Genomic DNA, 27,371 nt, shown 5'->3' with positions numbered 1-27,371 from the left:
GTTAAGCTTACATTAATAACAACTCAAGGGCAACGAAACTACATGAGACATCTTTTAAGCTACAAAGTGCGAAGAGAAGCCTTAAACTCTGGAAAGATCCTGAAAAGAGAATCAACACAACAGTTGGCGAGAGACAAAAGACCATTTTGTTACTGGAAAGACACTGGTTAATAATGCTAGTTGATGAAAAAAAGTTAGCTAATTATTGATGATTAACAAGTAGAGATCTTAGTACTTTGTAGACTGTTCTAGATTATCATTGAATCATTATTCGTTAACATATAATTTACTATGATACTAATAGTGAAATGATAACCTTAATTATGATAAATAATCGGGCCATAAATTGTAATTTGGGATCACGTGAAAATATGTACAAATCTTACAAATTTTTGTTTAGCTCTTGTTATGAAGGGTCAGAAGAGAGGAAATGTGATATAAACAAGGAAATGCTAATGTATACTTTTGGTGATTGATAAGCAGAAATCTTAACATCTTAGACTTAGATTGTCTTAGATGTTTAATGTGTATTTTCTTAGCATGTAATTAATTAATCTGGGATTGAGGGAAAAGACCTATTAATTCTTATTAATAAATCATTGTTTAAAGATAGCTGTAAAGGTATAATATTGGGTGGGCCTGTGGAGAGAAGAGATGAGATAAACAGTAAATAACTTTTAGTCGACTAAAATAATAAAAAAGAAATGTTAATGAATAATATTTAATAATACATACAGGTGTGTTATGGGGAGGGGGGAAATGTTTACATATCTTACTTAACTGAATTTGTTTTAGAATATGTCATAACGGGACAATGTTATTGGAGGTTTATTGAAATTGCAAAGGAATGCCAGTAGGTGGTGGTGTCTTTAAACACAAATGATCTTAGATAAAAACATGTTTAAATAATTGTAACTAAAGGAGAATTGTGGTACAGTGATAGTAAAATACATACATTTTCTTTTTTGATTTAAAATGTACAATTCAATTTGAATGAATGTAAGGATTGTGGAAGATATGCACCAAATGTATTTGTAACCAAACAATACGCTTTCTACAAGATGTAATGAAAGAGAATCCTTTTTTGTGTGTGTGATTTGGTTAATTAAAACAATAAAACAAATTATTAAAAAACTATTTTTTATTTTATTTTTAAAAGGATAACAAGACCATTTCCTTTTTAGGTATTGTTTGATTCTTTCTTTAATGATCCTCTTGTGTTCTCAGGCTTCCATCTGGATGAAAAAAGACAACCAATCCTGTTTGAACGAGATTGTCCTTCTAGGCTTCTCAGATTTCCAGTCCATGCAAGAGCTTCTCTTTTGCCTGGTTCTAATGTTCTACTTGATGACTTTGATGGGCAACAGCCTGATTTTGATCCTCATCACTCTCAATCCTAACCTCCACACCCCAATGTACTTCTTCTTCTGGAACTTGTCCGTTTTGGAAATTGGCTACACCTCCACCATCACCCCAAGGATGCTAGTGAATTTGTTATCAGACAATCAGACTTTTGGGGCTGTGGGTGTCAAAGGTGTTTCTTCATACTCTTTGCTCTCGCTGAATGTTGTCTTCTTTGTGTCATGTCGTACGACCGCTATGTTGCCATTTGCAAACCCTTGCAATACCCGTATATCATGAAATACAGGAAATGTGCTAAGCTTGCTGCTGTGTCATGGGCCATTGGTGCTTTTGTGAGTTTGGGACAATCTATTTCCATCTTCACCCTCCCCTTCCCTTCTGTGGATCAAATGGAATCAGCTATTTTTTCTGTGACATCAAGCATGTTTTAAAATTGGCTTCCACAGGCACTTATAAGGATGAACTGGCCATTGCCGTACTAGCTGCTTTAATAATCTTGACACCCCTTTTGCTCATCCTTTTTTCCTACATTCTCATCATTTCCACTATTTTCACAATGCTGCTGGCCAAGAACAGACGCAAATCATTTTCCACTTGTTCCTCACTTCTCACCGGATTGATGAAGTTTCCCTTCAAGGCCAATTGTTTCTAATCCAAGCATAAACTGTTGATGGTTTGTTTTAATTCATTTATTGTGATTTACCTATACAGGTAATCTTTGAGTTATGACAATTCCCTTAGCAACCATATGAAGTTACAACACATCCCCTAGAATTGGGAATGACTAACACAAATATGCACAAATATGTGAGGGGAACCTTTACTTTATGGACTACAAGGAATACCAGTGGCAGATTTCACACCTTTACAGCAGAATGACCCAGAAGTTGATAAATTTATTTATTTTTTAAAAGGAGAGCTCTGAAAAGTAACCTCAATTTATTATTATGGTCAAAATCAAAAGTTGATTTCCCATCTGCCCAGAAAATCTGAAAAGGGGGGATGCAAAAGGAAGGGTGTTAGATACTTGCAACAGTTATAATGGTTTCCACCAAGGTCCTCTGTTCTGGCGGGAACAGAGATTTAATCTCATTGGTCGAAGGGTCTGACAGCTTCCTATAAAAGGGCTGCTGTCAGACTCAACCTTCGCTGGATTGTTCATACTTGTTCTGTTACAATAAAGAGCTGTTGTTATCATTAGCCTGTGTGTGCCTTTCCATTACCCAGTCTAACAAAGATGCTTTCAAGAAGTTAGTTAGTTTATTTTATTATCATTGCACCTTGTACAATGAAATTAAATGCCATCTTTCTCCATTTAAAAAAAACCCTCTGTTATCCATTTATGTATTTAGCAGTAGCAACAGCACTTAGACTTATATACCACTTTATAGTGCTTTAAAGCTCTCTCTAAGTGGTTTATAGAGTCAGCATATTGCCCCCAACAATCTGTGTCCTCATTTTATCGACCGGAAGGATGGAAGGCCAAGTCAACCTTGAGCCTGGTCAAATTTGAACTGCCAAATTGCAGGCAGGCACCAGGCAGCAAAAGTAGCCTGCAGTACTGTACTCTAACCACTGCACCACTGTGGCTTATATCATATTTATATATTAGTGCGTCATTATCCTGTATTGAAATACTTCTCTCCACATTTTTCTCATTCTTCGCTGACAATGGAAGCCCCAATTTAATATCTACAAATGTAGTAATTGCATCTCTGGCAGGGGTGGGTTTCAAACGGTTTGCGGCGGTCCCTGCGAACCGGTTGGTCGGCGAACCCGGAAGTAAGTAACTTCCGGGAACGGCGAAGAGCCCACCCGCACGCCCGCGCTCCTTACCCGGTTTTGATGAGTTCTGAGCTTCCACGCATGCGCAGGACGCATACAGCGCCTGCACGATCCTCCAGGAGCAGCTAGAGCATCGCACAGACGCTAGTACACATGTGTGCGCCACATGCGTACACGCGCGTGCGTGAGGACGCCGCCAGCCCCATTCCAACCGAACCGGTTGGAACGGGGCGAGAAACCCACCCCTGATCTCTGGTGACATAACCACCATTCTCAGAACATAACAATACATAACCATAAGAACCGATCCTGAGCATGGTAGCAATATGATGAGTACAAGAAATCAAGGTGATCAAAAAAGTTCCCTTGCCAAATATACTACCAACCATGAGGATAACCATCTTAACCTTATAGGTGTAAGCTCAGGGGTGAAAAAAGATGCCCCCATCTTGAATGGTATGACTGTTGTGTGTCTTTAAATTATGTATTGTTATGTTTCGTTTTTATTTTTTATTTTTTGTCTGTACCCCCCCTTCCCTGATTTGATTTGTTAGCCGCCCTGAGTCCCCTTCGGGGGAAAAGGGTGGCATATAAATATAATAAAATGAAATGAAATGAAATGAAAGATAAAAATCTACCCAAACATTTTACACATGGTTATTGATCCCAATTGCAGGAATATGTATGTCAGTTATTCCATTGTTGTAATCTGCAAATTCTACAAATTCTTTATTTATTTATGGAATTTATATTGCTGCCTATCTGCGCATGGTGACTCAAGGTGGATTACAGAATATAAAACTAATAAAAGAAGAGTCATATAATAAATTAATATAATAAAATCACCACCACCCCGCCCCAGCAACAGCACCTCACATGAGCCATTTAATAGGCTCCATCCTTGTTGTAGCCCACCAACAGAGCTAGCGGCAGAGGAGGTTGGGGGGGAACATGGGCCAGTCCTGAAGCCTAAGGAAGGCGCTGATGAGTGTTCTTCGTCAGAGGCAGAGAGAGGGCCAGGGCCATCGGACAGTTATCAGCTACCTTCGGAGTTGGAGGTAAGTGGGGCAGAAGAACAGATGAAGTCTGTTCCCGATGTGCGCATGAGCAGAGCTGTTAGGAGAATGGAACAATTAAGGAATAGGGGTTGACTTGGGAGTAAAGGCACAAGTGGACGCTGAATGACCCCTCCCATAGGGACTAGATAGGAGCTAAAGGGGGGGGGTGTTTGCAGGAGACAATTAGTTCGTTTATTAGTGTGAAGATTTGCTTGTCCAAGTTTGTGCCTCATAGAGATTCCTTGCCAAGTATTTCCTTGTACAGCGTTGCACCTGGAAGATCTCGGCTTGGCAACCATCCAAGAAATGATAAGGTCTGTTGTTGCAATTAACCCTTGAAAGGCCTTTTGCCAGGACTTTTTTGCATGTGAATGCTAGGAATTCACATTAGCCAAATAAAAAGGGTTTTTTGGGGGGGACAAGGAGTCTGTTTCGTGATTTTAGGACGTCTAGACCAGAACAATCCTGCTCTGGGTTCCCCAGGTCCGCTAACAGAACCAGGTCTCCAGTGCCTTTTGAAAGAGTGTTAGAGTGGGGGCCATTCTAATCTCTGTGGAGATGGTGTTCCAGAGAGAGGGCGCCACCACGGAGAAGGAATTCCCATTAGACCCAGCCAATAGGCAAGCAGTCAGAAAATCTTGGAAATTGTCAATGAAAATATTGAGGGCACAAGGTTTTCTAACCCTGCTGTCAGTAATGCTTTTAACCAGGTCAGGCGTTACTCATGACATTAAGCTATGAAATGCCCAGTACAAAATCTCAAACTTCTATCATGAGGCCTTGTTAGTGAAAAGACTTTTAAGTATTAATTTCTGATCCTGTAGGAGTCAAGTTAAAGTCTCCATAGCCTTTGATGTTGGAGGATGCAAAAAGCTTACGTATAATGAGATATTTGTTTCCAGAGAAAGTACATATGGTTACATATATACAGTAGTCAGTGAACGTTAGAGCATTTCTAGTGGGATTTTTTTCACAAGACGATATATCCCATCTTTCTAAAAATATCAGAAAGCAATACAAAAGTAGGATTGATATCTCATTATTTAACTAAGGTAAATGTTTGGTGGGTTGGTTTCTTCCTTACACACAACCTCTTGAAAACATATTTTATTTGTAGATGATGTTCAATGAAATAGTAAGAAAGTTTCATTTTCAACTTTTTGCTTTTATGCTTGTGTATTTATTTTTAAAAAAATGAAATATGGCTTGGAACAGATAATCTGAAATTTCTGCACAGAAAAATGTACTATCTCAATAGAGAAAAAGATTCTTTAATTAACAAGAATGATAGATCATTGATGTTAAAATGGGCATAAATCTCAGTTAATGAGTAGTTTAATAAGCTACTTTTAGCCTAAAACAGATTTCTGCAATTTCCAATGCCTCGCCTATCTTAGAATTTCAAATTTTCCAGACAAAATGTCAGCCAATTTCATGCATAAATAAATGTGTAATAAATTGAAATTGAGACTGTATGTTGCTTATAGTAAAATAGATTAAGAGATGAAAGAAGAAAGGATAATTTTGGTCAATCTTGAATTTGGGGAAATTGATGGTGTTGTTTATATATTAAGAAGAAAATAAGTTGAAGATGAAAATAGGGGAAAAGAATAATAGAAGTGTTAAGCTAAATGTTTTCTATGTAAAAACTGAAATTGTGGATGTATGTTGTTTATAGCAAAATAGGTTAATAGATGAAAGAGGAAAGGATAATTTGGTTTAAGCCTGAAAGGGAAATTGGTGATACTATTTAGATACTAAGAAAAAATAAGTTTAAGATGAAAAAATGGAAAGAGAATAAATTGGGTTGGAAATGGAAACAGAACTATGATGAAAAAACTGTTAACAGTTAAATTGGTATCATGGATGTACAAATGAACTGTTTGAGATGTAAAAAATGTGTGTGAAACTTTAGATGGCAAGGATAAGAAAAAGGAACTAAAAATAAACTAGATGGTTTCATTAGGGTGAAAATAGATGAAAAGAGGAATCATGAAATAATAATTTGGTAAAACTTTGAAGGGACAATTAGTGATATTGTTTATGCAATAAGAAGAAAATAAGTTTAAGATGGAAAATATGGAAAGAGAATAATAGAGCTGAAATTGGAATTATGATGTAAAATAGATTGTGTACGAAAGAGGATGTAAAAGGGAAAAACCTGGACAACACTTTGTTCATAAATATGTTATTTGTATTTAAAATAATAATAAAAACTTTTATTTAAAAAGCACATTATTCCAAGAGAATTAATTTTTAAAAATGAAGGATATTGTTATAGAATACAAAATTCCTAAAAATAATAAAGAAATCATAAAGAATGTCTAAATTATACATACACCCTAAACTCCAGGTGGGCCACATTTAAAATACTAGCTTTAAAAGTTCTGTACATTCAATTCTAGGAAAGAGAAATAGAATGGATGCCTAAAATGATGTAAACACACACAAAATGCTCATAACACTAACACTCGGGAATAGGGCGGCATAGAAATCGAATAAAACCTTCAAACCTTCAAACCTTCAACTAAATTGAATTTTATATATATATATATATATATATATATATATATATATATATATATATATATATATATATAGTTTTTCCAAGGACTTGTTCAACTTGTTATTTTTGAGTAAACAGGTCACTCATCATGGAGAGAATCCAACTTTTATGGCAACTAAATACATTGTCTCTTGTATAACATATTTATTCGTTAATAATTGTTGATAATTATTTATTGTACATTTGTGTTCTCAGGCTTCAATCTGGATGACACTATGAAAAATGACAACCGGACTTGCTTGACTGAATTTGTCCTGTTGGGCTTCTCCGATTTCCAGACTGTACAAGAACTTCTGTTTTGCCTGATTCTAATATTCTACTTCATGGCTTTTGTGGGCAACAGTGTGATTTTGATCATAACAATAACCAGTCCCACCCTTCACACCCCAATGTACTTCTTCCTCTGGAACTTGTCCTTTTTGGAAATTGGCTACACCTCAACTATCAGCCCAAAGATGCTGGTGAATTTGTTAGCTGATAACCAGACTATCTCCTTTGGGGGCTGTGGAATTCAACTGTGCTTCTTCCTTCTCTTTGGCACCACTGAGTGTTGTCTTCTTTGTGTCATGGCATATGATCGCTACGTTGCCATTTGCAAACCTTTGCAATACTCATATATCATGAACCTCAAGGAATGTGCTAACCTTGCTGCTGCCTCGTGGGCCATTGGGATATTGGTGGGTGTAGGGCAGTCTATATCAATTTTCACCCTTCCCTTCTGTAGGTTGAATAGAGTCAGCCATTTTCTCTGTGATCTTATGCCTGTCCTGAAGCTGGCTTCCACCAATACCTACAAAAACGAGGTGGCCATTGCCATACTAACTGTGGTGTTTGTCCTGATGCCCCTTTTGCTCATCCTCTTTTCTTACATCCTCATCATCTCCACTATTTTCATGATGCCAGGGGCCAAGAGCAGGCAGAAAGCATTTTCCACCTGTTCCTCTCACCTCATTGTTGTCTTCCTTTACTATGGCACCATCACTGCTGCCTACATTCATCCCAACTCAGTGTATTCCATGGACAGCAAGAGATTCTTTCCACTGCTCTACACAGTAGTGACCCCAACCTTGAACCCCATCATTTACAGCTTGAGGAACCAAGAGATTAAAACTGCTTTCAAGATATCTGCAGGAAGGGATTGGGTCTTCTTTAGGTAATAACCAATTGCATGAGTTGGTTTCATCTCTTCAACAGATCACCTTCCCACCCTTCGCATATATATGGATAGAATAAGCTCCAGAAAATGTCAATTATTGTAACTTAAGAATGAAGACAGAGGCTCTGGTTCGGTAACGCTGTAACCAATTTTATATAACAGTAACTATTAACAAAGTATCTAAGGAAGACCGGCTGTGAGCACGGTAGAAACAATTGTAACAAAGATTAGACCGGTAGTCTGTGGAGAAGAAGCAGCGAAGCAGTTCCAGGTAGACTGGTATGTTCGGCTGCCAGTTGAAGAATCAGTTGACAGTTGGAAGAGTCTGCCTTTTATATACCAGCAGCTCGGCAACTGACAGGCGCGTCTGATTGGCTAAGACGCGCCTGGCTGCTACCGAGCTGTCATTCGTAACTGTGAGGACTTTCTTTCAGTATACAACATCAATGACTGACATTACCCTTAACTCTGAAAAGACTTATATCTGAAGATAGATTTATTTGAATAAGGGAAGAGCCCTCCCCCAAAAGAAACTTATTTTATTTTTATTTTTATTTATTTTTCTGATAGAATACAAGTACAAGTTCTGTGTTCACTTTCTTAGTAGGAAGGCTGATGGACAATTCAAGCTATGTAGAGTCAGTATAAAACTATTACGATGCAGTGGCTCAGTAGCTAAGATGCTCAGATTGTTGATCAGAAGGTCAGCAGTTTCATGGTTCGAATCCCTAGCGCCATGTAACAGAGTAAGCTCCCGTTACTTGCCCCAGCTTCTGCCAACCTAGCAGTTCAAAAGCATGTAAAAATCCAAGTAGGGACCACTTTGGTGGGAAGGTAATAGAGCTCCATGTGTCTTCGACATTTAGTCATGCTGACCACTTTGGACAGCACTGGTTCTTCAGCTTAGAAAGAGAGATGAGTACCACTCCCTAGAGCCGGAAACGACTATTACACATGTGTGGGGGAACCTTTGCCTTTAAGACTATAAGATTAAGGTCAGATTCAAGGCAGATGAGACCATATAGGTCCGTTACAATAATAATCTGTGGGTGTCAATCACTCTTCCCCCTCTCAGTTAGTTGGGGTGAACAGGTAGCAGAACGTTGCTGAGGCTCTATTATGCGACAGTTATACACAGGATTTACACTTCTGGTCATTAATCACTAGTATTTTCATCTGGCTTGTTTTTCTAGTATCCATAATAACAGAATTATAACAGAATAACAGAGATGGGAGGGATGTTGGAGGTCTTCTAGTCCAACCCTCTGATCAAGCAGGAAACCCTATAACCATTTCAGACAAATATCGGTAGTTGTACAATTTCTTTTAAAAGCCTCCTGTGATAGAGTACCCACAGCTTCTGGAGGAAAATTATTCTATTGATTAATTGTTCTGTCGGGAAATTTCTCCTCAGTTTTAAGTTGGTTGTCTCCTTCGTTAGTTTCCATTCATTGCTTCTTGTCAGGGTTCCCTTACCTCACCAAAGCATTCCTAGGAGTTCAGGTATTATCCATGTTACTTTTTTGCAGACTCAAAGAAATTAAACATTTCATTTATAAGCAACCTCTCCTTGGAGAGACTCAGCCTCCCTGAGATGTACTGTATATTGGAGTTGGACTAGAAGACCTCTGAGGTCCCTTCCATTATTCTATTATATTCTTCTCCTCTGCTGGAACATGACCTTGGCACTCTGGATGTTTATCATTGTAGCATTCCTGAACTTCTACTGGCCATCTTGAGACCTTCCTAAACAGGAATATAGAAAGACTTCTTGGCTGGTACATTCTATTTTATTGTGATGAACTTGAATTATGAGACCATCAAAGGTCTCATAATTGTCATGTGTGAGATATTCCCAGATCATCATTCTGCAGAATTCCAGAAAGCAGCATTTTCTACATGTACTAATAACACACTGTAGGATATGTTTTTAATCCCATCATATAGATCTCATTAAGAAGAAAGCCAGAGGGATCTTCAAAGTATCTCGCATTTTAGAAGGAATTTCAGAGGATTAAAAAGCAACTTGTCATGTAGTCTTAATGTCATAGATGTCCTTGAAAAGTAACCCCTATCAATACAACTCAGAGCCTTCATATGAGCCTTATACCTTAAAAATATTTGCCATTTGATGGTATCTCAAATAGCATATTTTTTATCTATCTTTTTCCCTCAACTGTCAAGTGTGCTTTGGGCCTTATTTTTATGGTTCTGTCATTGCTATAAAATGAGTACTATTATGTGACTGGCCACCAGTAATGTAATTTTATATTGGGACTTCTGGGATCAAGGACCAAAGACATTGCATATTATGGTTGAGAAATTTGACCTAAATTTTGCTCTTTTGTTATCTTCTAACTTTACTTTTTATTCTTCTCTGAGAAAACTGTTTTGTTGTCTTTATTGTAAATACAATGCAAAATGAATTAAGAAATAACCAAGTAAATAACCAAAATAAAGTAATAACCAAAAGCCAACATGGGTTTGTCGAAAACAGATCAGGCCAGACTAATCTTATTGCATTTTTTGACAAAGAGACAAAATTACTGGACTAGAGGAATGCTGTTGATATAATTTACTTGGACTTCAGTAAGGCATTTGATAAAGTAGACCATAACCTACTACATACAATAGAAGAATGTGGGTTAGACAGCATCACCACCAGATGGATCTGCAACTGGCTTGACCAACCACAATCAATGTATAGTCCTCAATGGAACTGCATCTACATGGAGGGAAGTAAACAGTGGGGTACCCCAAGACTGTTTTAGGCCCAGTACTCTTCAACATCTTCATCAATGACTTGGACAAGGGGATACATGGGGGATACATGGAGAACTCATCAAATTTGCAGATGACATTCTAGATGAGACTCTAGAAAGTGTGCAGAGAAGAGCAACAAAGATAATTAGGGGACTGGAAGCTAAAACATATGAAGAACGGTTGCAGGAAATGGATATGTCTAATTTAATGAAAATAAGGACTAGGGGTGACATGATAGCAGTGTTCCAATATCTCAGGGACTGACACAAAGAAGAGAGAGTCAAGCTATTCTCCAAAGCACCTGAGGCAGGACAAGAAACAAGATGGAAACTAATCAAGAAGAGAAGCAACCTAAAACTAAGGAGAAATTTACTGACAGAATAAATTAATCAATGGAACAACTTGCCTCCAGAAGTTGTGAATGCTCCAACACTGGACGTTTTTGAGAAGATATTGGATAACCATTTGTCTGGTGTAGGGTTTCCTGTATAAGCAGGGGATATTCTTCATCTTTTTCAAATGAAAAGCTGTAGAATCTTTTAGGAAACTTAATAAAAGGGAGATGGTATATCTAAAAATTGTGCCATATTGAAAACTCCACAGAGAAAAATGCTGGATGAAGAGTTATAACTTAGCTTCCTCAACCACATGTACAGAATTCTGATGGATGGCAGTTTCAGACTGAAGTGTACCTCAACTTACTCTGAAATAATTATAAATTTGAGAGAACTTCATCACTGGTTATACTAATCATCAAAAATGGATCTTGGGTCAATGTCAGAGACAAGGAAATGAACAGTCTCAAATAAGGACTGGATTTATTCACTGCATTTTATCTTCAACTTCAGAGTGCAGAACTTTCAAGAACTCAAGAAAATCTATCTAATAAATTGAATCTAGGAAATATTTCTGTGCCAGTTACTACCTCCATGCAAATGAAAACCAAGCAGTATAATGATCAATGAATTTGGTATTTTTATTTTCCATTATTAAAACAGCATCAAGAATAAAGCAAATATATTTATATAATATTGATGTTTCATTGTACAGAATTGAAATATTTCCCCCTCATCAGTTGATGAAATCTTTCCTCTCTTGTTAGAGTTCAAAGCCAGGCATATATCTCATTCTTCACTCACTAAATACATGTTTTACAAATGTCAAATGTAGAGATGAGAAAATTACAACTCTGGTGTCACAACTTTGAGAATGTTGCTAGCTGGAGGATATTGGATCTCCCCCTCATAGAAGCGTTCTGTCTCCACCCTTAATTACAGAAATCTGGATCATCCCCAAATATCTGGCGAGGGTTATACATCCAACTTTGCCCATCTGACCTTCTCAACAGCTTTTGATACTATCAATTATAGAATTTTTCTCGACCAACTCAGAGGATCAAGGGTGGACAGCACAATGTTGTGTTGCTTCATTTCCTTTCTTCAGGGTCAATTCTAGTTGCTGGTGATTGGGGAAGAGGGAACCCATGTGTTCTGCTGGATTTGAGATATGACATGCTGTGCAGGTATACTGAATCATCAGGGCCCAGGTCAACACATCCTTGGTCCCTACTATATGGAGTGCCACAAGGTACATGCTTTCTCCATTCCTATGACAGAATGGGACAACCTGCCCATGGCCTTCTCACCACAGTCAATTCACCATGGGCCAACTTGCTGCAGGAAAATTTAACAATTGCATTTAATTATTTAAAATAAATAAAAGATTAATTTAATTTTTGCCATGCACATTTCATTCTGTCCCTCCTTTTCTTTGATATTAATGTAGCTCTTATACCGCAATGAGTTGTCCTCTAGAGATTTGGCGGTGCACATTGTACCACAGTGAGTTGGCCATGGTAAGTTGGCCATGATGGTGAATTCGTAGACCCTTCCTATGAGGCCATTGAATGACCTCATCCATCACCATGGGTTGAGGGCACCATCAGTTCATTAAGTAAAGCACATTTCTACTTAATTCCAATCAAGGATTAATAAAAGTGTTGAGAAATAACTGGAAGAGTTAGGGTAATGCGACTTGCCATATAGTTTATAAGGCTGCCAATTTCTATTTCTCCTTGTTGCAAAATTCTGGACATGCTTTCATATAAGATAAACTAAACAAATTACCTTTTCTAACCATCTCATTAAATTAGTCTGCCTGTTAATGGAATTGGCGAACTATTAGCCGCTCAAGGGCCCTTTTCACTTCTTTGTTTCTAAGGCTATAAATCAAGGGGTTTAGCATGGGAGTAATCATCCCATAGAGCATGCTCACTAGCCTGTCCTGGTCTGGATGGTAACTGGAGGAAGGTCTTATGTACGTAAAGATGGTGGTTCCATAGAAAAGACAAACCACTATTAAGTGGGACGCGCAGGTAGAAAAGGCCTTACGTTTTCCCTCGGCAGAACGGATCCTCAGAATTGTGGCGATGATATGAGTGTAGGAAATCAAGGTGATTAGAAAAGCCCCCACGCCAAAGATGCCACCAACGATGAGGACAACCATCTCAGCCACATAGGTGGAAGCACAGGCTAAAGCCAACACAGGTGGGATGTCACAATAATATTGGTTGATTCTATTGGAGTTGCAGTAAGGTAGAATGAACGTCAAGGTTGCATGCAACAATGAATTGAGGAAGCCAGTGACCCACGTCCCTGAAACCATCTGAAGGCAAAGCTTCTTGTTCATGATGACCGTGTATCGCAAAGGGTTGCATATAGCTACGTAGCGGTCGTAGGCCATGACAGCCAAGAGGAAGACTTCGGTCCCTGCCAGGGCCACCAGGAAGTAGAGCTGTAGCACACAGCCAGTAAAGGAGATGGAACTGCATTCAGTCAAGAGGTTCTCCAGCATCTTGGGCACTGTAGCTGTGGGGCAGAAGATATCCAGCAAGGAAAGATTACTCAGGAAGAAGTACATGGGGTTGTGCAACTGAGAATTGGTTCCTATGGCAAGGAGGATGGTGCCATTGCCCAGTAGTGTGACCAGATAGATAAGCAAAATGATGACAAATAAGGAAAAGCGGACAGCTGGCAAGTCTGAAAGTCCCATTAAAATAAATTCGGTCACTTGAGTCCTGTTGTCTGGTCCTTGGCTCAAAGGGGAGCATTCTCCCTGTAAGAGATTTAAAGGGGGGGAAATATATGTATAAAACATGAAAAAATAGGAGACATGGACAATAGAAAGCCATGATGTATTTCTGTTCCAAGAATGGAATACTCCCTTTTATTTATTTTGCCGAAAATGGGCTATGTTCCCAATTTCTATAGTTGACAATAGATATTTGAAAGCGGAGAGTAGAATAGATGCAAAATATAATAATTTGAAGCATTAAACTCTCTTTTCCAGGGACAGAGTTATTAGCTCATATGAGTACAACAGTCCTTGTTTGGGACCACGATCCTTCTTTCAGGAACAAAATCCATCTTGACCTTCAGGTTTCCATATCAAATGTCTTAAATCTATTTGCAATAAGAGACCAAACACAAAAGAAATTTCATTTTAAAATTAAATTGGAATAACTCCACTTCGTGAGAAATGGACACAGAATTCATTAATTCTTCCTGTGTTTAAAAAAAAAATAACAAGCTCATTAATTCTTTCTGTGCTTAAAAAAATAACAACCTTTCATTTTGGCATGTTTAATCTGATGGAATTAAGGGAAGTTCTTTGCTAAATAGATAAAGCCCTGCATTAAAAGCATCAAATAGCCCTGGAGCCTCATACAACCTAATAATTCAGACAGCAACCACATCTTGATCTATTAAATCCCATCCCAATACGTTCTGATAGGTGTTTTCAATTTGTTGCAAAATTATTCAAATTTTCATTTGGGAGCAGTACTTTTTTTTTAAAAGTTTTTTTGCTTGCTTTATTTGAGAGGAATCTTAATTTACATATGTAGCCTGAAGCTAGCAGTTTTTAATATATATTATTATATTAATCATCTATTAATTTGCAAGTGTTAAGAACTAAATTATAGGTCTTATCCATTTCTGATAAATCTAATTGTTTAATTTCTTTTTCCCCTCCAAAGATTGGGGGAACCTGTAGCCTATGATCCATTATGAATTATTTATTTCGGTTCTGAACATGTTGTCAAGTTGCTTCCATACTGGCATCTTATTCCCGAACTCACCTGTTTGTGGGTATACACACAAACACACACACACACACACACACACACACACAATGCATTTCCTTAACTGGTCTTTCTGAATCAGAAAATCCCAAAGCTATCTCAAAAGAGGGAATTTTTTTCAAAGCTTTCAAACTGTCAGGTTTTTTTGTGTATGTATGTGTGTGTGTCTGTGTGTTATACATCATATGTAGAAGGTGCAAATATATAACAAATGGGAATGAGTAATTCAGCTACACTGAAAGATATAATGTCTGAGAAGGTAGAAGGACTTCGGAACCACAAGGTGGCCATCTAGTTGGTGAACTTACGAAGAGGATTTGGCAAACACATAGAGGAAAAAGCTATCACCGCTACTAAACATGAGTGTTACATTTTGCAGTTGTTGGGGGGAAGATGAGAATAGGGCTATAGTGCTCTTGTCATGCTTGAGGAGCTTCTCAAAGGCTTCCAGTTAATCACTGCAAAAACAAAAGATTGTTTCAACTCCAAGTTTCAACTTCAGTGCTGTTCTTCTTGTATTTTGGATTCTGGTGGAGATGTCTGGGTCTCCGGGATTATTTTTTAGATCCTTCCTTGAACTTCTTCTGTTCCAGGTATTCCTGCTGGTTTTGGTTGGTCGTAGCTGGGCTAAATCCTAATTGCCCCATTTCCTTTCTTTTTCCTTCTCCTTCAGTCCTGGCCCTCACAATGCTTCCATAAAGTTAATCTCTCCCAGTACTCACTGTCGACCGCTGCTGTTTTTCCATCTTCTTAACCCCCAAAGCCTAAGGATTTTTTCCATGTGCTCTGAAAACACGCAAGAGGAAAACCCTTCCTTTTTGTCACCAGCCAAATGGAAGTCTGCAATACAGTGGGGATTACTGGGGTTGAGGAATTGGAAGCTCTAAGGATTTTGCAGCAATGCTGTCTTTTCTAGCACAAATATCAACCAAAGAACTATTTCTCAGAGCAGCGAGGGAAGGTCCCAAGGTCAGGATGATACTCTCTGTTGTGCTGTTATTCCTCCCATGGCAAATCACTGCAACAGAGGAGAAAGCAAAGCTAATGAGACATAGTTGAATGCATACATAGCTGACTCTTGCCATGCACTAAACCAGCGCTGCCCAAACTTTATCCTTCATTACCCCAAACCACTTAGCAAAAAGTCTTATCGAACTTTGAGGCCCAGTGGGAAAATTGTTTCCTTCAGTAACGTCGTAATTTTGAACAGTTGCTAAACGAACGGTTGTAACTTGAGGACTTCCTGCATTATAAAAACTGTAATCATCGAATGATTTTTTTTTTTTAACATCATCTTAGCAAATTGCAATTGATAATTTCATCGATTTTGATCTTAATAGGAATATTATGGGAGATATTTGAATATATTTTAGCACAGGGGGGACAATTTAAATTTAATTTGAATTTTTTTAAATTGAAATTTTAAATTGAAATTAAAGTCAGTTTAAGTTTTCTTCTTGCGATGGGTAACTGGTTCCAGTGTCTTTATCCAAAAGAATGATACACATTTATTCAATTTGGATAATTCTCCCACATTTTTACATCATGTTAACAAATTGAAATTGATAATTTCATCAATTTTTATTTTAATAGGAATATTTTGCGAGATCTTTGAATATATTTTAGCACAGGGGGGCAATTTAAATTTATTTTGATTTTTTTTAATTTAAATTTTAAATGGAAATTAAAGTCAATTTAAGTTTTCTTGTTGTGATGGGTAACTGGTTCCAGTGTCTTTACCCAAACGAATGGCATACATTTATCCAATTTGGATAATTCCCCCACATTTAGAAGGCATTGGGCTGGCTAAACTATGATTCCTAGTTTATAAACCTCATGGTTTAATACTGTTCATGGTTAAAGCCATGAGTTTTAAAAGCCACTGAGGGCCCAAGCTCAAGATGAGGCCTTATTTTGGTTTCTGATGGCTGCATTAGTTTAATACTGAAGACATTTATCTCAGTCTGAAAAGCAAAAGTTCAGCGTCAAAGGTGCTGGACTACAAGTGGGGAGATCCATATTCTAGTGTTCCTTCCCCTCTCCCCCCCCCCCCAATGGTAGCTTCCTGTAGCTGGGACAGTCCATTTCTCTCAGATTCTCAGGGACAAGATGATTCAGTGGTGATGATGTTGGATACGCACCCAAAAAAAGACAAATTGAAGTTCTAGCCCCCCCCCCCCTTAACAATAGAAACTTCCTGTGACTGGGCCAGTCCATTACTCTCAGACTCTCAGGGGCAAGATGGTTCAGTGGTGAAGGTGTTGGACAAAAAATTGGACAAATCCAAGTTCTAGTCCCCTTTCAACAATGGAAGCTTTCTGGGCAAGTCCATTTTTCTCAGTGCAAAGGGTAAGATGTTTCAGTGGTAAAAGGTGCTGCAGTATAATTTAGGGAGGTCCATGTTCTACTCCCCCCTCAACAATATGAAGCTTCCTGCAATTGGGCCAATCCATTTCTCTCAGACTGAAAGGTAAGATTGTTCAGTGGTGAATGTGCTTAGAAGCAGACAAATCCAAGTTGGGGGGGAAGAACCCTCAACAATGGAAGCTTCCTGTGATTGGGCCAGTCCATTTCTCTAAGTCCAAGGAACAAGATTGTTGAGTGGTAAAGGTGCTGGACTAGAAGTTGGGAGATCCATTTCCTAATCTCCCCTCAACAATGGATGCTTTCTGTGACTGGGCCAGTCCATTACTCTCAGACTCTCAGGGGCAAGATGGTTCAGTGGTGAAGGTGTTGGACAAAAAAAATGGACAAATCCAAGTTCTAGTCCCCCTTCAACAATGGAAGCTTTCTGGGCAAGTCCATTTTTCTCAGTGCAAAGGGTAAGATGCTTCAGTGGTAAAAGGTGCTGCAGTATAATTTAGGGAGGTCCATGTTCTACTCCCCCTCAACAATGGAAGCTTCCTGCAATTGGGCCAGTCCATTTCTCTCAGACTGAAAGGTAAGATTGTTCAGTGGTGAATGTGCCTAGAAGCAGACAAATCCAAGTTTTGGGGGGGGAGAGAACCCTCAACACAACTTCCTGTGATTGGGCGAATCCATTTCTCTAAGTCCAGGGAACAAGATTGTTCAGTGGTAAAGGTGCTGGACTAGAAGTGGGGAGATCCATTTCCTAGTCTCCCCTCAACAATGGATGCTTCCTGTGACTGGGCCCGTCTATATCAGACTGAGGTGTTAAGATGCTTCAATGGTAAAAGTGCTGCTCTAGAAGTTGAGAGATCCATGTTCTAGCTCCCCCCTCCCCTCAAAATAGAACTCCTTGGGTGACTGGGCTAGTCCATTTCTCTCAGCCTGAGGGGGGGGGGGTGTTCAGTGGTTCAATTGTGGATATAGCAACTGTTCCCAAAGACTTTTAAATTTAGACTTTATTTTATTTTTGATCTTGAACAGTCAAGACTGAAGAGATCTTCAAAGAGTACGTTGAGAAATGCTGTATTCACACACAAGCTCCAAAGTATATCTGCGTCATTTCCAAAGTGTGCACAGCCCTGATTTTAAGCCACATTAACAGGAAAGCTTTAAAAAAGAGAGAAATGTTCTCAACTATTTGTTTAGTGAAGTTATAATGGACTAAAAAAAAGTGACATGACCATTTTTCACACTTCAAAACCATTGCAGCGTCCCCATGGTCACATGATCAAAATTCAGATGCTTGGCAACTGACTCATATTTATGACGGTTTCAGTGCCCCGGGGTCATGTGATCACTTTTCGCAACTATCTGGCTAACAAAGTCCATGGGGAAGCCAGATTCACTTCACAATCATGTTACTTACTTAACAACTGCAAGGAATCACTTAACCATTGTGGCAAGAAAGGTCATAAAATGGGGCAAAAACTCACTTAACAACTGTCTTGCTTAGCAACGGAAGTGTTGGGCTCCGTTTGGGTTGTGAATCGAGGACAACCTGTATACAGTAAAAGAAATCACAATGTTTTGGATTTTTTTGTACATTCGCTTTTTTATTTTTTTTTATACTTACACATGTATTTTATGGAGTCCACAGGAACAAAAACAAAAACAGAGGCTTTCCCAAATGTCTGATAATATTAATTTTAATATAGCTACACAACAGAAAGAAAGAAATTTATGTGGAACAAGGCAATGAGCAGAATCAAGGGATGTTGTCTTGAGTTAAGGACTGAAAACCTGGAGGGCCTATTAGCACCTTTTCTTATTAATACATCTGATTAGAAAGCAGAGATGATTTTTTTTTAACTGCAGCTGACACAATCAGATGCACTGTGTCTTTTAATAAAATTTTCTGAAAGGCACCACCAGGTTCCTGATTTTCTGCCACCATAGATGAACACTGCTCTCTACTTAAAGATGAGATTTCACTTGGTCCGAAGATTAAAAGAGTTCAACACAGAGGAGGGAGTTACTTCTAACTCTAGCTATAATATGTTTTGTGCAATTCTTGAAATGCCTTCCAACAACAGTAGTTAAACACCCTCCTCTCTCTTTCTCTCTCTCTCTTCACTCCAGAAGTGGGTTCCTACCAGTTCGCACCAGTTCGGTAGAACCGGTTCGTCAAATCTACCGAACCGGTTAGAAGAGGTTCCACCAGTGGGCCTGGAAAGCAGGCCACACCTTCAGAAGAAGTTCCAAAAAATTTTGAAACCCACCACTGACACACATACACACACACACACACACACACACAGAGAGAGAGAGAGAGAGAGAGAGAGAGAGAGAGAGAGAGAGAGAGAGAGAGAGAAAGGAAGAAAGAAAGAAAAAAGAAAGAACAAGTGAGAGCGAGATGAAAGAAAAAAAAGGAAAAAGGGACAGAGACAAAAGGAAGGAGAGAGAGAGAAAAAAACACATGGCCAGTAAGCCACTCCCACCCTATCTATGCTCTGCCTCCTGAGTCCCAGCTGATCGGGAGGGAATGGGGATTTTTCAGTATCCTTCCCCTGCCATGCCCACCAAGCCACGGCCACAGAACCCGTAGTAAAAATATTTGAATCCCACCACTAGTCTAAACCAGAGGTGGGTTCCAACTTCTGCTACTGACAGTTCACTCAGGGACACGCTCCAGGCGTGCATGCACTTTGGGGGCGCACGCTTGATGCGCACTACGCATGCATGCATAGAAGTAAAAAAAATACTTCTGTGCATGCACAGAAGGAAAAAACAAGATGTCGGCGCCTATGGTGCCACCAATAGAGCCAGTTTGGGGGCATGGCAGGCCAAGTTACTACCTACTCGGCTGAACCGGGCTGAACCAATAGGAACCCACCTCTGGTCTGAACCCAGCTTATAGCTTGCTCTTCTTCACTTTGCTTCATTTTTGCAGTTTAGTTTTCTTTGCTCTTCCTCCTGATATGGCTAAGTCTAGATTTGGGGTTAACAGAGTTGCTAAAGAAGAGTTATTAGATCTAGAATGCAAAATTCCAGAAGGCCTCTCAATGACAAACCTGTTGTTATCGTGAAGTCATCTGGATGACTGCAGCTCAGCTATGGTAGTGTGATGGAATGTTGTCTGGATTCCTAAGAGGAAGGGAGTGCATTCCAGAAAAGCAAGAGATGACACAAGTTTAGAGAATTTGTGTGGGAGAAAGAGAGTTAAGACAACTCCTTCCCAATAGTTCCCAGAGAGTATCTTTTATGGTGCAAGTAGTCTGCTTTAGTTTGACAAGATACTCTCTATAGGTGAAGAACAATAAAGAAATCTGTCTTAGAATGTGTCCTTCTTAGTTTCTGGAGCCTGACATAAATCTTGAGCGTTTTGTAACAGGATGTAGAAGATGACTAGGCAGAGCCCGAGGGTGAGGTCAAATGTATCATTAGTTTAGAGTCTCTACAATAGTGGTTCCCAAGCTTTGCAGCTGGGCAGCCCAGTGGGGAGAGAGAGGGGAACCAGGCCACAGAGGGGTGGCTGGCATCTACACGCATGGATGTGTAGCTTGACTTATGCAAGTTGAATTGTGCATATGTGTGCAGGTGTGCCTGCCCACCACTTGTGTAAGTTGAGTTGCGTGCAAGCATATGGGCTGGGCCAGCGCTTGCACAACTCAGTTGCAAATAGGACATAGCCCAGTGATTGGCCACAGCCTGGGGTTGGGGACCCCTGCTCTATGCCATCAAAAGAGACTTAGTCCAGCCCCCTTTTGAAATCCATTGACTCTAACTTGGCACCAATTTGCCTTGAGTTCAAATTATTGTATATAGATAGCATGAAATAAACTTGTAGTACTTTTGCGCATTACCCTAACTTCTTGCACCTGACATAGCATCCACCAGTTTCTACACATTCCTGTTAGCCCCCAAAATTGGAAAATCTTTATTAAGACACGATGTAAGTTATCTGGTTTTGAATTGGCTTAGTGCAGAGTTTGTTGACCTTGGTAAGGCTGACTGGGGGATTCTGGGAATTGAAATCCACATCCTCAAGTTGTTGAAATTGAGAAGCACTGGCTTAGTGTATAACTCCATCTGTAATAATTTGCAAACTGGGTTTAAAACTTATTGTGAATAATTATGTTGCATTAATCAATCACAATTTAACAAGTCAGGGTTTAGTGCAACTCAACCAATGTGTTGACATATAAATGTTTTACAGCTGATGAAATTCAACAGCTCAAGAAGGAGAACAAAAGAAAAATAAGTGATGCAAGTTTTGTTTAACTTGGTAAACAAATCCCAGCAGGCATTATTAAGATTAATGGATTTAACAGCAAGAAATTCATTTCCTCTGACAATGCAGTATTTCCTCAATGGAGCCTCAAGAAGTACAGCTAGGTGAGAAATGGTATCTAAAGGTTCATAGATTTTCTCCTGGGTTCAATTAGAGAAAAAGTGAGTTTTCCTTACACTTTATAATTCCATCTCTATTTAATTATTACCCCCATTGTGAGGATCGGACTGTTCATTGAATGCGGACTGGCCTGAGTTATGGGGATGGGCAACCAAGATCTTTGGTTGCATCCCTTGGAGATCATACTGTCACATTTTGACAGGAAAACATTAAGAAATCATTGCAATTTTCCACCAATTTTCAGGGGAAAGCTGCATTAAAAAGCATATCAGAATAGCATTATGGGAAGGGAAGGGACATGCATTATAATATCATTGATGTGATGATCTTTTTATTTATTTATTTATTTATTTATTTATTTATTTATTTGAATTTGTCAAATAAAAATGAGAACAAGAATAAAAGACTAAAAGTATCCTGTCAAGGACGATAGGCATGTTAGTGCACTTATGCACATCCCTCTACACACTCCATGGAGTGGGTGTCATCATCATGGCTTACCGCATATACATAGAGATGTACCCAATTAATCACTTGACAGAAGATTTGTTCATTCATTCTTTCTTTCATTCATGCCCTCAAACTTTGATTCGAGACTACAAAGCCCACCCAAAGGCTGACCCTAAATTGTAATACTTTCATGTGACAGAAAAGAGAAATTATTTAATACATAGGATGTGGTTGCATTAACTGTGTGTTAATTACCAAAATGTGGTGTATTTATATCAGGAACATCTACTGTTTTAGACCATTTCTCCAGCTGGCCATTTCTAATTTGGATTACACTGAATTGTTACCCAAGTTTTTTATCTCCATGCAAAATAACAGGGAGTAAGCCACAAATCTTGAGCTATGCAAAGGGTGATCTCATTAAAGAAGAAAAAATAGAAGACTAATAATGAATATTTTTTTAGGAAATGCGAAGTGATGGGTAATGAGACAATATCTATGAAATGAAGGATTATAGAAGAGTTTTCCCAGGCACAGCTTTTAAATCAGAGACAAGGACACAATGATACAGAGCCACAAATTGGTTTATTGGGATCAAAGACTAAGAGAGTAGGAGATGTAATCCCTCTTTCCGGACTTTTGGAAAAGAAAGTGATGTATCAGGTTTCCGAAAGGTGCTCTAATTGATTCATGAGCCTCCAGCCAAGTTTCAAAAGAAAACTAGTCATTTCTTAGGAACGCCATTTCGGCAATACCACATTGAGTCAGATCTAAACCTCATTTTAATTATGGCTGAACTTTACCCCCGTTCCTCCCCACCCCTCAGTCTGCGTCATAAATCACATTTTCCAACGAAGTGCACCCTTCACATGTCTGTTGTAGTAATCTGTGATCCGGCTGTAGCCGAAGGTATGTGTGGAATGCATTCCCCTCCCTTCCCTCACCCTGGCAACTTATATACAAATACAATAGCAGAGTTGGAAGGGACCTTGGAGGTCTTCTAGTCCAACCTCCTGCCTAGGCTGGAAACCCTATACCGTTCCAGACAAATGGCTATCCAACATCTTCTTAAAGACTTCCAGTGTTGGGGCATTCACAACTTCTGGAGGCAAGCTGTTCCACTGATTAATTGTTCTAACTGTCAGGAAATTTCTCCTCAGTTCTAAGTTGCTTCTCTCCTTGATTAGTTCCCACCCATTGCTTCTTGTTCTACCCTCAGATGCCTTGGAGAATAGTTTGACTCCCTCTTCTTTGTGGCAACCCCTGAGATATTGGAACACTGCTATCATGTCTCCCCTAGTCCTTCTTTATGAGTTAACATGATGTATACAACTTTATGAGTTGACATGATGTATACAACTTTATGAGTTGACATGATGTATACAACTTTATGAGTTGACATGTATACAACTTTATGAGTTGACATGATGTATACAACTTTATGAGTTGACATAATGTATACAACTTTATGTGTTGACATAATGTATACAACTTTATGAGTTGACATGATGTATACAACTTTATGAGTTGACATGATGTATACAACTATGGGTTGACATGATGTATACAACTTTATGAGTTGACATGATGTATACAACAGCAAGGTATCTGATGGGATTTCTGCACATCATGAATCAATCTAGTGAAGTCGATGAGGGAGTTATGAAAGTATGGGACAGGATTACAAAGACGAGGTGGAGGAGAGGTTGAAAGAACATAAAGGCATATTTCATGAACTGTGTTTATTTATGCAGATATCCCTCAATTTACAACCAGTAACTTAATGACTGATCGGAGTTATAATCAACCTGAACAAAGGGAGTCATCACCCAGATCCAAGGTTCCATCAGTTCCATGGTCAGGTGACTGCATACAAGTGCTTGGCAACATAGGTGAATGTATTATTATTATTTGGGGCGCCCCATGGTCATGTGGTCATGTTTTATGAGTTTTGCCAAAAAGCAGCACTACCACTAAATAATTGGTTTGCTTAATAACATGTTTGCTTTGCAACCACCATAAAAAGATTGTAAAATTGGGTCCGTCATGCAACTGACTTGTGTAACAATCATAATTATGACTTACGACTTTAATGGACAGGCTCCACTACAGCTATAACTAGGGAACTACCTGAAATGGGTTACTGTATCGTAGAATATCCTTGTTCCCTAATATGTACTCTGCGCCTCCCATCATCTTTTCCCAGCCAATCACCATTTCTTGGATTTTTGAACCATGGCTGAGTTGAGTGTTGAATTTCCTTAAGAAATTTTATTTGTGATGGGTGGGGTGTAATTTAGAAACTTAAACAAGATATCCTATAGCTGAGTTAGCATATTTTTTTCTTTTGCCAGAAAAAAAAAATGCTTTGCAGTCAAGAACTGTTTTGATTTGACCTGCAAAATTTTACTTGAGGATGTCTATGGAGATTCTCAGTCATCCAGGTCATGGTTGTCCCAAAGGTGCTTTTTTTTCCCTTCAAGATGCATCTAATTTTTCTTTGAAGACGTTTCGCTTCTCATCCAAGAAGCTTCTTCAGCTCTGACTGGATGTTGCGGGAATGGGAGGATTTATACTCCTTGCAGACAGCTGGTCATTTGCATTGTTTTAGTGAGTCTTTAAGGTCACGTAGAGGTTTATCTGTGCCCTCAGGGTCACCTTTCAAGAAGGCTCCACACCCATTTGCACCCTGCAGGTGACCCTGAGGACAGAGATAAACCTCCACGTGGCCTCAATGACTCGCTAAAAGAAAGCAAATGGCTCTCTATCTACAAGGAGTATAAATCTCTCCATTCTCCACCATCCAGCCACAGCTGATGAAGTTTCCTGGATGAGAAGCGAAACATATTCAAAGAAAAACCAGAAAGTCCAGTTGCCTCTTGAAAAAATAGCAATAGCAATAGCAGTTAGACTTATATACCACTTCATAGGGCTTTCAGCCCTCTCTAAGCGTATTGCCCCCAACAACAATCCGGGTTCTCATTTTATCCACCTCGGAAGGATGGAAGGCTGTGTCAACCCTGAGCCGGTGAGATTTGAACAGCCGAACTGCAGAACTGCAGTCAGCTGAAGTAGCCTGCAGTGCTGCATTTAACCACTGTGCCACCTCGGCTCTTCCAAAATCACTTTTGGAAGTCACATTAATTCAATCCAGATTAAAACTAGCATTAAAATAAACAGATGGTGTTTTCTTGGCTGTGAAATAGAAGTGGTTTATCCTTGCTTTCTTTCAAGATTTTATTTTTCAGTTTTCCACTTCAGTCTGTAGTCTTGGAACTTCCAATGCATCGCCATCCAAAAACTAACCAAACTGATCCTCTGAGACCTAACTAGACAGGGCCACCCGCTGAGGATACCCTACTCCAGAGTTTCTAGATTGCAACTATTCAGATTATTTATCTGGTCAAGGAGTAACAACCAACCAATATTTACATACTTGTCTCAGCAGAGATACAAAAATATAACAATGTAGGTGATAACTACCCTGTTTCCCTGAAAATAAGACCTCCCCGGATAATAAGCCCAACCGGGCTTTTGAGTGCATGCACTAAAATAAGCCCTCCCCTGAAAATAAGCCCTCCCCGAAAATATTGCAATACAGCAGCAGCCATGAGGTGATCACACTCTCCGCCTCCTACATCTCAAAAATAATAAGACATCCCTGAAAATAAAGTCAAGAGCTTATTTTGGGGGTGAAAAGAAAATAAGATCCTGTCTTATTTTCGGGGAAACATGGTAGTTTTGGTCAGAAAAAAAATATTCACAGTAGGATTATGAGGGACCTCACAGGATATGTTACCATTCCAATAACAATCAGTTTGGATCTTCTCCAGAGCATAGTTTATTACCCACCATTCTTCTCAAAGCCACTTTAACCTCTTTGTTCCTCAAACTGTAGATTATGGGGTTCAACATAGATGTCACCACTGTATAGAACAGGGCCAACAGTTTGTCACTCTCCGCTGAATAGCTGGATTTGGGCCGAAGGTACGTGATGATGCCTGACCCATAAAAGAGCGAGACCACAATGAGATGAGAGGAGCAGGTGGAGAAAGCTTTCCGACGGCCCTCAGCTGATGGGATCTTCAAAACTGAAATAACAATGTAGACATAAGAGGTCAGGATCAGCAGGAAAGGCGTGGTAATAAAAAGGACAGCCACCATATATACAGCAATAACGTTTCTGGAGGTGTCGCCACAAGCCAGCATCAAGAGTGGGGGGATGTCACAGAAGAAGTGGTTGATCCTATTGGGGCCACAGAAGGTCAAGCTGAAGACATAGTTGGTCTGACCCAGCCCCACCACCAATCCTACGGACCAGGAGGCCACTGAGAGCTGGACGCAGACCGCTGGGTTCATGATGACGCTATAACGCAAGGGGTTGCAGATAGCCACATAGCGGTCGTAGGCCATGGCAGCAAGGAGACAGCATTCTGTGATTCCAAACAAGGTGAAGAAATACATCTGGGTTGCACAACCCCAGAGAGGGATCTTCTTGCCGTGCTCTGACATCAAGCTCGCTAGCATCTTAGGAACAATGGAGGTGGTGTAGCATATTTCTAGGAGGGAGAGGTTAGTCAAGAAAAAGTACATGGGTGTATGAAGGACTGGGTTGAGCCTGATGACGGTGGTGATGATAGTATTTCCAGCAAGGGACATGACATACATGGAGAAAACCAGGACGAAGAGGAGCACACGCAATTGTGGCCGTTCAGAAAACCCAGCAAAGATGAACTCGGTCACCAGCAAAGAACGATTGGACATAATTCACATCACATGATGACTCATCTGCAAGACATCAGAGGAAACAAAGAATGAAAAAAAATTATCTGTTTCTTTGTTTGCTGCTGCTGTTTAATAGAAAGATGGATTTATCTCCTTGGTGATGATGACACCCTCTCATTTCTCATCCTAGCTATACAGTAATTACACAAAAGTAAGAAGGAGAAAACAAGATTGCTACATGCAGCATGTGGAGAGAGAGAGATGAGAGAGAGAGGCAGACAGACAGAGGGAGGGAGAGAGAAAGACAGACAGAGACAGAAAGAGACTGAGAAAGACAGAGGCAGAGAGAGAGAAAGACAGAGAGGCAGACAGAGGCAGAGAGACAGAGAGAGATAGAGGAACAGAGAGAGAGACAGACAGAGAGAGAGAGAAAGACAGACAGACACAGAGACAGAGAACCTAGTTGTACTTTATTTTCTTGTTTAAAACAAACCATGATGGTGCAATATATGTTTCTAACTATATCTGATCCTAAATAAATCTGGGTTTTCTAAATCTCCCAGTTCCTTTTAAACCACAGTACCAGTTTGGTGGGCGGGGGAGTG

General features: G+C 39.4%; 3 protein-coding genes and 1 pseudogene across 4 annotated transcripts; 2 read left to right on the top strand and 2 right to left on the bottom strand.

Annotated features, from left to right (window-relative positions):
* The first annotated feature begins 1,239 nt into the window (after positions 1-1,239).
* On the top strand, positions 1,240-2,014 carry LOC148046352 (olfactory receptor 10AG1-like; annotated as a pseudogene).
* A 4,972-nt stretch (positions 2,015-6,986) lies between these two features.
* LOC106547916 (olfactory receptor 10A4-like) lies at positions 6,987-7,928 on the top strand. Its single transcript, XM_087711999.1, has one exon. The coding sequence runs from the start codon at positions 6,987-6,989 to the stop codon at positions 7,926-7,928; it is 942 nt and encodes a 313-aa protein (XP_087568125.1).
* A 4,922-nt stretch (positions 7,929-12,850) lies between these two features.
* Positions 12,851-14,555, bottom strand: LOC106557395 (olfactory receptor 5V1-like). Of its 2 annotated transcripts, XM_087711998.1 has the most exons (2): positions 14,521-14,555; positions 12,851-13,754 (listed from the first exon to the last, which is right to left on the bottom strand). In XM_087711998.1, the coding sequence occupies exon 2, from the start codon at positions 13,739-13,741 to the stop codon at positions 12,851-12,853; it is 891 nt and encodes a 296-aa protein (XP_087568124.1). In that variant the 5' UTR covers positions 13,742-13,754; positions 14,521-14,555. The 2 variants fall into 2 exon arrangements, with proteins under 2 accessions (XP_087568124.1, XP_013932103.2); XM_014076628.2 differs by lacking the exon at positions 14,521-14,555 and having other exon boundaries at positions 12,851-13,783.
* Positions 14,556-22,707: 8,152 nt separating this feature from the next.
* LOC148046351 (olfactory receptor 10AG1-like) lies at positions 22,708-26,805 on the bottom strand. The gene has a single exon (XM_087714106.1). The coding sequence runs from the start codon at positions 26,803-26,805 to the stop codon at positions 25,855-25,857; it is 951 nt and encodes a 316-aa protein (XP_087570232.1). The 3' UTR covers positions 22,708-25,854.
* Between the last annotated feature and the right edge of the window lie 566 nt (positions 26,806-27,371).

The sequence above is a fragment of the Thamnophis sirtalis genome, unplaced genomic scaffold (genome assembly GCF_051295495.1).
Source record: "Thamnophis sirtalis isolate CommonGarterSnake01/CBP01778 unplaced genomic scaffold, rThaSir2_p1.2 scaffold_4, whole genome shotgun sequence".
NCBI lineage: Eukaryota > Metazoa > Chordata > Lepidosauria > Squamata > Natricidae > Thamnophis > Thamnophis sirtalis.
Note: the sequence above shows the minus strand (reverse complement) of the source record. Positions and strands in the feature narration are given on the sequence as shown.

Coding starts and splice junctions, on each gene's coding strand:
- LOC106547916 (XM_087711999.1), top strand. CDS start 6,987: ATGAAAAATGACAACCGGACTTGCTTGACTGAATTTGTCCTGTTGGGC.
- LOC148046351 (XM_087714106.1), bottom strand. CDS start 26,805: ATGTCCAATCGTTCTTTGCTGGTGACCGAGTTCATCTTTGCTGGGTTT.
- LOC106557395 (XM_087711998.1), bottom strand. CDS start 13,741: ATGGGACTTTCAGACTTGCCAGCTGTCCGCTTTTCCTTATTTGTCATC.